Raw genomic sequence first — 9967 nt, 5'->3', positions numbered from 1 at the left:
TTAAGGCTCTAAATGGTAGGAGGTGTAGATCTCCTATAGGTTGGCTTGAAGTGGGTGAAAGTTCTTTGATAGGTACCGCATTGGTACATGAGGCTATGGAGAGAGTTTGTCTTATTAGAAAAAGATTGAAAATGACTCTAAGTCAAGAAAAGTCCTATGTCGGTGTCCGAAGAAGAGATGTTGAATTTAATGTAAAGAATTGGGTCTATTTGAAAATTTCACCCACGAACAGTGTAATGAGATTTGGGAAGAAATGGAATCTTAGTCCCCGTTATGTGGGCCCATATCATATTTTGAGATGTATTGGTAAAGTTGCTTATGAACTTAATTTGCCTAATGAGTTGGCATCGGTGCATCTGGTTTTCCATGTCTCCTTGTTGAAGAAATGTGTTGGTGACTGACATCTATAGTACAATTGGAGAGTCTTAGTATAAATGATAGTCTTTCTTATGAAGAAGTTCCAGTTGAGATTTTGGACCGACAAGTTTGGAAGTTGAGAAACAAAGAAGTTGCTTCCATAAAGGTTATTCAGATGAATCAGTTAGTTGAGGGTGATACTTGGGAGGCCGAGGCTGATATAATTTCATGTTATCCTCATCTCTTTCCCTTCATTCCTACTTTAACTTTAGGTATTTAGTTCCTCATAGTTTACTCTTTTGTTGTTCCCATGTTTCCTCAATGGTCTTTGTCGTTTAATGGAAAACTTCCCACAATAATGAACTAAGGTTACTTCTAGAAGTATCTCAAATGCGTTTTAAAGATGCTTAGCTTGCATTGACCATGATTACGAATTATGTCTTCTAACATGTTATTTTATGATTTAGCTTGGTCATTGCATGTCATGTAAAGTCCCTTTTAGAATGATTTCATAACTCTTATGAATTTCTATCATACTTAGTACATCCTCTGTACTAATGCATACTTGTGCCTACATTGTTTCACTAATGTTGGGTCCAAAGCTTCCATTCTGCACAATCGTGGCTAGTTGATCCTCTTGAGCTTTGAAGATTGATGATTCCTCATGTTGCGAGGACCGAGACTCTTTATTGCTTTATGTTTTTCCTTTCAAACTTGTATGTGATGTATGGGTTACGTCCCAATCAATTTATGTATGATGTACAAGATGGCTTTGAGACTTATGTTAGACTTACGCTTTTGTCAAATTCTTCATGATATAAAAGTATCTTTTGAATTCTTTAAATTCTATTATCTTGTATGATGTATTTATGCTAAGTGTCTTGTATAGGGTCTCGTGGGGTCCTATACGCCATGTTACGACTAGGTGTAATTTGGATCGTGACATCACCCCCTCTTGCAGGATCATTTTTTTGACAGATGAACAACACCCTCTACCTATTGGGGAATATTAGATGCCTGAGCAGCGGATCGACCAATTGACACGTCAACTACGCTTTGGGGCAGCTGGAATGGAATCTCAATACATGCGTTTTTGGCACAAACATGTTATTATAGATGAATATATGTTAGACATTGATTCATTCAATAAGGAATTTCCTATTATCACCATCAAATATGAGGAGAGCATTTGGGAAGGGGTCCTCACCCCTGCAGGCTCTTACTTCCCTGAATTGGTGTAGGAGTTCTATGTGACATATCACTCCCATATAGATCAAGCATCTCATAAAGGGAGTGCAAAGACAAGTCCATGTATAATGTATGTTTTGGTTTGAACAAATTGATACTACTACTGCTACCACATATTCCATTTGGTGGGTGGGGTGACAATTTCGAAAACTAGTTCCACCCGTCAAAGAACACCAAAACATAATTAATATGCTAGGGTAGCTAAGATTATATTAGAGGGCTCCCTTTCATGGACAAGAATCAGAGGTGAATTAATAGGTAAGATCTATCATCAGAAGCATGAATATGGTTCGACTTCGTGTGTGCAAGCCTAATGCTTGCATTATGAAGGGTCTACATGTTGAGAGTTAAATAGTGGCCAAGAAAATTAGTGGTTTGCTAAAAAATGCAAGGGCATTATGCCTTTCCCATCCCTTATCATCTACTTTTATTGGAAAATGAATTGTCCACATTTTTAGGAGGTGGATAGATGTATTCGAGATAAGCACATGATCACCATGGTTAATAACATGGACAAATATGCACCAAGGGTTAAAAAGAGGAGGGCAACCTCTTCATCCCCAAGTGATTCACCACAAGTGTTAGAAATGCTTCCACCACCCATCACAACATCAACACCGTCTGCTCAAGGATTTTTCAAGTTGACTGCTATGAACGGATATCATAGAGACCAATTGTCAAAGTTGGCAACAATTCACCCTCTTTCATTCATAGAGCGCTCAAGACTTCTATGAAGTCGATAACTAAAATAATGAGTGGTGTTTGCAAAAAAGTTGACATCTTAGAGAGAGAAGTTGCATTGATGCGAAGGCCAAGAGACGCAACACCACCTCCTCCTCCTCGAGAATTAAATCTGAATCTCCCAGCTAGTGAATTGGAATCTCCGAACCCAGCTTCGAGCCTTCTGGGGGATTGGTAAGTTTGTGATTATGATACCTTTGAATCCAAGTCTAGGGAGAGAATAACAGTAGAAATATTGTGATGCACAACTACTCATCAAAGGGATTCACCACCTCAGGGCATTCTTCGTGGGGCCTACCCCTCATTTTTCCTATCCTTGCATAATGACTCTGTCGGATAGGTGGGAAGTGGCATCTTCATCAAGTATAATTGAGTTGTCCATTGACCCTACGATTCCATCCGACGTGAAGTTGTAATTGATTCAGTTCATGCTTGCATTCCCCAGGCAACCTCTACGCATTTAATGTCAGGGAGTGCTCTTGCGCTTTTATCCTCAAGCTTTGAGGACATTGCTTGTCTTTTAGATTGGGGGTGGGTTTATGGAATTTGGAAATTTTAGTTTGAATGGTGTATTAAATTAGATGATTGGGGGTGGGTATGTGGAATTTGGAAATTTAGTTTGAATGGTGTATTGAATCAGATGATGTAGTATGGGAATGTAAAGTTTTAAATTTGTGGCATCATCAGACTTTATCCTATGATTGTGGTTACTATTGCTTTTAGCTGGGCTGATTTTACATTTCTTTATTGTCTTATTACTCGTTCTTAATACACTTAGTGCATTTAATAGTCCTTGTTCTCTCAATAAATTTAGGAGATCACTATTTAAAATCATCGTTGTGAATATTATATAGTTAAATGAACTCCAAGGGTTTTCTTCATACCATAGTTTTTTCCAAGGAACAAAATTTATTTTTCTTTTTCTTGAGTCTTTTATTTTTGTGTCCAATCGGGTTGGTCTTTCCTTATGATAGATTGAAAGGCAACTTTCTTAAGGAAAAATGTCATGTTTTAGTTTGAATTTGAGTAATGTGTAACACTTCTTACAATAGAGACAACTAAAAAATTTCATTTGGCAAAGGAAGATTGGAAAGGATTTAAAAAATGATGGAAGAAGTGAACTGGAAGCTATTTCTTATCATGGCTTGTACATTTTTTATTTGACTTTATGATTTACTAGAGGGTGTGGATTCAATCACTATAGTTTGTCAAAATTCATTCGGTGCAATTAATTCTTAGACTAACTCATCGTTTGAGATGGGAGATGCCACAAGAAGAAAGGGTAAAATGCAATAGGAACTTGTAGAGGCAATCAGTGAGAGAGTGTATATATATTTTGCGTGAGAGATGACTTGAGAAATCTAATGCATACAAAAGCTAAGAAGATCGGGCATGGGACTAATACAGAGACAGAAGCACAAGCCATTCTAATTGCTCTCAAATATTAACAACATTCAAAAGATGATGGTGAAATCAGACTCACGGACTCTCATAAAATGATTAAAAGGAATGGAAGATACCATGGCAACAGACATAGATCAAAAAGGAAATTTAAAAACTATTAACACTAACACAATGAAGCATTATTCATGTGTCTAGGGAGACAAATAAATTAGTAAACAAGTTGGCAAATGAAATAAACAATCATTTTAGAATCTTAACCAATTATTAGTGAAGAGGAGACATATTCTAAATGAAAATAAGGCTCAAATACCAACGTTGAGGATCAAAACAAGAAGGATAAGGACTGATGAACATTAGCATGAGAACACACATATACATGATTAAAAGCATCAGTAGGTCTCACATATATGTTATTTACATAAATAGTTTGTACTACTATAGGGCTTACATAACTGTGAGTTCTAAGCTACGTCAACTTACAAAAAAATATACCAACAAAAAGAGAGGGTCTTGAAGTCAAATGGAAAAATTTGGTACTGTGACTGAGAAAGAACTTTGCAAGGAATGAGTTGAGGAGCATTTTGATATCTACACTGCTTCAGTAGAAAAAGAGGCAAGATAAAAATTAAAAAAAAGGAAAAGAAAGTACAAGGGAGAGTTTAGGAGTTTACATAAAGTAACTTTCGAAGCTCACAAGACTTGGCACCTTTGTCAACTCAATATTAGAGACTGCATCCGCTGGAATACACCTCTGCAGAAGAAGAAGCACAAATGATAAAGAAAGAAATTACTCCTGTGAGCTGAGAAAGAAATGTTGTATCATCATTATAATTGGCATTGATGGCCCACATCAGGAGGAAACGGAAGGCTAAATTGGGAGAAACTCAAGCGGCAACTTGAAAGAGAAAAATGGGAGCTCAAAATGAAAAATTTATTTTTTAGGAATATGATATAGAGGCTGGTGGTTATGTTTATGGATTGGGCTTTGGTTTTTTTTTTTGGGAAAATCACGTAATTAAACAAACTTATACTACTTAATTATCTACCATAGCTAATGTTTGTTTATATTATCATTCACAACCATTTAATCTCGGTAAATACGATTTTCAATTCTTCTTATTTGTATAATCGTGTACTCTTTTCCTTAAATACAGATGAGCCCATTCTCTCTCTTCAATCACTTTCCCTTATTTTCTCCTTTATTCTCTCAATTAAAATTTATTTCAAATTTTGACATTTTCACTTATTCCCTCCCAATCGTGATTCTTAATTTATATGTAAGTTTTTTACAGTTAAATTCTCTTTACATTTTTTTTGTGATTTCATCATTTTCCGATTTGTATTTGTATATCACTGAGATTTCTTTTGATTTTTTAGATTTTTAGTTGGATTATGGATGAAGATACATCCTCTAGGAGAGTCACGAGAGGTATATAATTTAATCAAACAAAAATGGACGATTTCCCAATTTGTTTTTCATCTTTTATACATATACAACCAACAATTTTTGTATAAAATTGTTTATACGTATTCAACTGTTTATACATATTCAACTGCTTATATGTATTCAACTGATTTTGTATATGAAGTTTTTGTATTTGAAGTGTTATACGTATTCAACTAATTTTGTATATGAAGTGTTATACGTATTTAACTAATTTTGTATATGAAGTGTTTGTATTTGAAGTGTTATATGTATTCAACTGATTTTGTTTATGAAGTGTTTGTATTTGAAGTGTTATACGTATTCAACTGATTTTCTATATGAAGTAATTATACGTACTCAACTGATTTTGTTTATGAAGTGTTTGCATTTGAAGTGTTATACATATTCAACTGATTTATACAATTGTGGATGTATACAATTTGACATTAACTACAGTAGATTATTCAATTGATTTCTACTTTTATACATTTACGTACTGAAATTGCAGATATCAAGTCGTCTCTCTCGATCAATTCAAATACAACTGAAAACAAATTCTTCAACCAAAACTCCAATTACCAATGGAGTAATTATACAATCAAGAATAATTAGTTAATTCTCGATCTATTAGAATATAATTGCAAACAACTATTCGAATGAAACTCCAATTATTAATGGAGAATTTATACAATTACATATACAAATTAGTTCAATTACTCTGTTTTTTCAAGTTCTTCATCTAAATGAATGCAAATCAAAAACACGAATCAATGCAAATCAAATATACGTTTCAGCATGAAAATTCGACATACATACAGATGAGTTGAATCCATTGTATTACCTGCTTGCTTGTATAATGATGAAATTGTTTGAATTTTTGTTTGAGTTGCATAGCGGTAATGATAGCATGAACTCCTAGTGTTGTTCGTATGAATGAGTCCTATTTGGTAAAGAGATATAATCACGTCAATTAAGTGATTGTTTTCCTTTCCACAACCAAAATTATCGTCCTTCCTTATTTTTTTTCGTAGAAAGGATTTCATTTTCATCTCATGGATTAAATCTTTTGAAATTAATTCATAGACAAATAATTATGTGGTTAAAGTTTAAATATAAGTATTGAAACTATAAATTAGTAATCGGTATGTTTGACAAGAAAATGATCGAAATAAATAGAACAAAATGTGACTTCTTCTTTCTTTTTTTCGGTAAAGTTACAAAAATATTAGGAATAAAAGTACTCTTGATCAAATCAAATAATTTTGTAAATTGACAATCATAAGTTTGAATTAATTACAAATAAATAAAATTATGCTCGTAGGATGATTGAATAAGTTGTAATATTTTTACCCAAACATTCTCTATTTTGCATAAAACGAACTTATCTATATATCCTAATATTTTTTAAAAATTAGGTCAAAGCAACAACTATCCACATTTTCTACAAGCTCATTTCGCAGCCACAAATTCATCTCATTTGAGACCAAGTCTTAAGTCAGTCGTATATTCAGAATTTCAAACTTGAAAATTACAATTATTTAACTAATTCTACGCTAAAAACGTATTTTCACTCAATATTTAATATTAATATGTATTATTCTCCCTTTAATATTTATCTATCAAATTTAAATTCCTTATCTTGATTATTACCAAATCCATGTATTTACCCTAATCCTACCCAACGAGAAAAGTAAAAGAGAAATGAAAATTGTACTTAGCCTCCGGTCAACATTCGCCAAACCCCTCTAATCCTAATAAAAAATTACGTGTGCATTGTGAGTTGTCGTGTTCGATGAAATTCAGCTACAAAGGACCTACACAGCCACGTGCGATGTAGAAAATCCAGCAAGTACCATCTCTTTTAGCTCTCTCTTCACTGTTTTTTAGCTTTTAGCCTTTTCAACAAACAGCTAAATTTTCTCTCTCTACAGACACAGATGACGGAGGAATTGTCAAAAATACTTAGATGACGACGCCCTCAGCCACCGTCGCCGTCGTTTTGACCCTAGTAAACCTCTTCATTTATGTTCAAGCCTTAGGTGGCTCCGCCACCACTCTTGCCGTCGTCTATGGAGGCTCCGCTACTATCTGCGGCATAGTTGCTAACCAACCAATACAAACAATCCAATGTTGGAAAGACAATCAATCTACGGCTACACCAATTTCACCTAACGTTTCGTTCGACTTCATCGCCGGCGGCCTCGACGGCTTCACCGCCGTTCGCTCCGGTGGATTTTCTCTCCTTTTCTGGAACACGAGTTTCGTCCCCAAACGACTGTATTTCAGCAACTCAAACTTGTTAACAACCGTTACAATGGGTGGCGACAAAATATGTGGCATAACCAACAGTACAAAAAATGTTACCTGCTGGAGAGGCGATTTGAGTGAACAGCCAAATGGGTCATCACAATTTATATCAATCTCATCTGGGTCTGAATTTTCTTGCGGAGTTTTGGAAAGTTCAAACAGGGTTGTCTGTTGGGGAAATAGTGATATCGCTTCAACTATCCAATCTGAGTTCCGTAATGAAACGATGATGAATATATATGCCGGCGGAAGGCACGCTTGTGGGGTGAACGCTACCGGATTTTTAATTTGCAGAGGTGATAACACAAACGGTCAGCTTGATGTTCCTTCTAATTTGTCTTACGAGTATTTTGGATTAGCTTTGGGGATTAATCATACTTGTGGAATTCGTAGGGTGAATCGCACGGTAGTTTGTTGGGGCGGAAATGGTGTATTTTCAAGTAATGTAACAGAAGGATATTTTTTTGAATCAGTTTCAGCTGGGTTAGATTTTACGTGTGGATTAACCACAAACAATTTTTCAGTGGTGTGTTGGGGGCCAGGTTGGACTAGTAAGATGGTTCCTCAAGGGGCTGCCCTTCCTGTACCGATGATTCTTCCAGGTCCGTGTGTACAAAGTAATTGTAGTTGTGGTATATATCCGCAGTCTCAAAGTCTCTGTTTTGGCAATGGTAATATTTGTAGGCCTTGTGATTTCTCAATTTTAGTACCACCTACTTCACTACCACCACCACCAGCACCACCGCCATTGGCACCTTCTTCGCCTTCTAAAAGGCTAAGTAGAGGTTTATTAGCTTTTGCTATTGTTGGATCAGTGGGCACTTTGGCAGGGATTTGCAGTATAATTTATTTTCTTTGGGCTGGTGGTTGTTTTGGAAAGAAGAAAGTACATAATTCAGTTCAACCTACTATTACTGCTACTTCTAATGGTGGGCAATTATCCAGTAGTGGTCCTATTTCAAGATCATCAACTCTTAGGCGTCAAGGGTCGCGGTTGATGAGGCGTCAACGGAGTGGAACTTCTTCTAAACACGCAGACAGGGCAGAGGAATTTCTGTTTACCGACCTTGCTGCAGCTACTAACAATTTTTCTCTAGAGAACAAGATTGGTGCTGGTAGTTTTGGGGTGGTTTACAAGGGCAAATTACCGGATGGTCGTGAGGTTGCCATCAAACGTGGAGAAACGGGTACAAGAACAAAGAAATTTCAGGAGAAAGAAAGTGCATTTGACTCAGAATTAGCTTTCTTGTCTCGGCTACATCACAAACATTTAGTTAGACTTGTTGGTTATTGCGAAGAAAGGGATGAAAGGCTTTTGGTTTACGAGTACATGAAGAATGGAGCACTTTTTGATCATTTACATGATAACAACAATGAGGAGAAGAGAAGTAGTATAATTAATTCTTGGAAAATGAGGATCAAGATTGCTTTAGACGCTGCACGAGGCATTGAATACCTTCACAATTATGCAGTTCCGCCTATAATTCATAGGGACATCAAGTCATCCAACATCTTGATTGATGCAAACTGGATTGCAAGAGTGTCTGATTTTGGATTATCGTTAATGGGGCCAGAGAGTAATCGCAATTACAGCAGCAGGCCAATGAAGGCTGCTGGGACAGTTGGGTACATTGATCCCGAGTACTATGGTCTAAATGTGTTGACAGCAAAGAGCGATGTATATGGACTTGGAGTGGTATTGCTAGAACTTTTGACAGGAAAGAGAGCGATATTCAAGAGCGAAGAGAACGGAGGTGCACCAATGAGTGTGGTGGACTATGGAGTACCAGCAATTATGGCTGGAGAGTTGAACAAGATTTTGGATAAGAGAGTAGGGACAGCAGAGGCAAGTGAAGAAGTAGAAGCAGTGGAATTGGTGGCGTATACTGCAATGCATTGTGTACATTTGGAAGGGAGAGACAGACCAACCATATCTGATATTGTTTCTAATTTAGAGAGAGCTTTGGCTGCATTTGATGATAGCCATGGCAGCATCTCTAGTGGTCCAATTTCCTTTGTTTCTGATTGATAATTCCACTCTCTCATTCTTTGTTTATGGCTAATTAAAAAGTGTGATTATTTTGTTAATAGTGTAAAGAGTAGATTCTTCATTCTAACATCATGTCTAAGGAAATCTGTAAGCTGCCAATTGCTGACAAAGTTGTACAAGAAATTCTTTTTTCCCACAAGATTGCTACTGTTGCTAACCGGAAGGAATCAAGGGCGTAGCTATAGCCACCCTATCGGAATATTAGGTTGTATATATATATCAAAATTTTACATTTAAATGATATATATTTAAAGTTGGACACCCCTTAACAAAAGCTATGCATTTGGTAATGCACAAAAAGAAAGCATCTTGTTCTGAAAGCTCAAACCAAGACTTGGTCGTTAAAAGTGGAGGATTTTCACAGCTTCCAGAGTGGTAAACATAAGTTTCATCAAAGTCTAAATAATACTTCTACCCTTTTAAAATGAAAAATG

The 9967-nt window shown here is 36.0% G+C and overlaps 1 protein-coding gene across 2 annotated transcripts; it reads left to right on the top strand.

The window, feature by feature from the left end:
• Nucleotides 1-7092: 7092 nt before the first annotated feature.
• On the top strand, nucleotides 7093-9539 carry LOC125837611 (putative serine/threonine-protein kinase-like protein CCR3). 2 transcript variants are annotated; one of them, XM_049516699.1, is made up of 2 exons: nucleotides 7558-7779; nucleotides 7877-9539. In XM_049516699.1, the coding sequence occupies exon 2, from the start codon at nucleotides 8040-8042 to the stop codon at nucleotides 9510-9512; it is 1473 nt and encodes a 490-aa protein (XP_049372656.1). In that variant the 5' UTR covers nucleotides 7558-7779; nucleotides 7877-8039; the 3' UTR covers nucleotides 9513-9539. The 2 variants fall into 2 exon arrangements, with proteins under 2 accessions (XP_049372655.1, XP_049372656.1); XM_049516698.1 differs by having other exon boundaries at nucleotides 7093-9539.
• Nucleotides 9540-9967: the final 428 nt, after the last annotated feature.

Source organism: Solanum verrucosum, unplaced genomic scaffold, assembly GCF_900185275.1.
Source record: "Solanum verrucosum unplaced genomic scaffold, falcon-dt-bn FXZP01000156.1, whole genome shotgun sequence".
NCBI lineage: Eukaryota > Viridiplantae > Streptophyta > Magnoliopsida > Solanales > Solanaceae > Solanum > Solanum verrucosum.
The sequence above is the reverse complement of the archived record's forward strand: the minus strand, read 5'-3'. Positions and strand labels throughout refer to the sequence as shown.

What these genes read in the sequence shown, in the direction of transcription:
- LOC125837611 (XM_049516698.1), top strand. Translation starts at nt 7,143, where the DNA reads ATGACGACGCCCTCAGCCACCGTCGCCGTCGTTTTGACCCTAGTAAAC.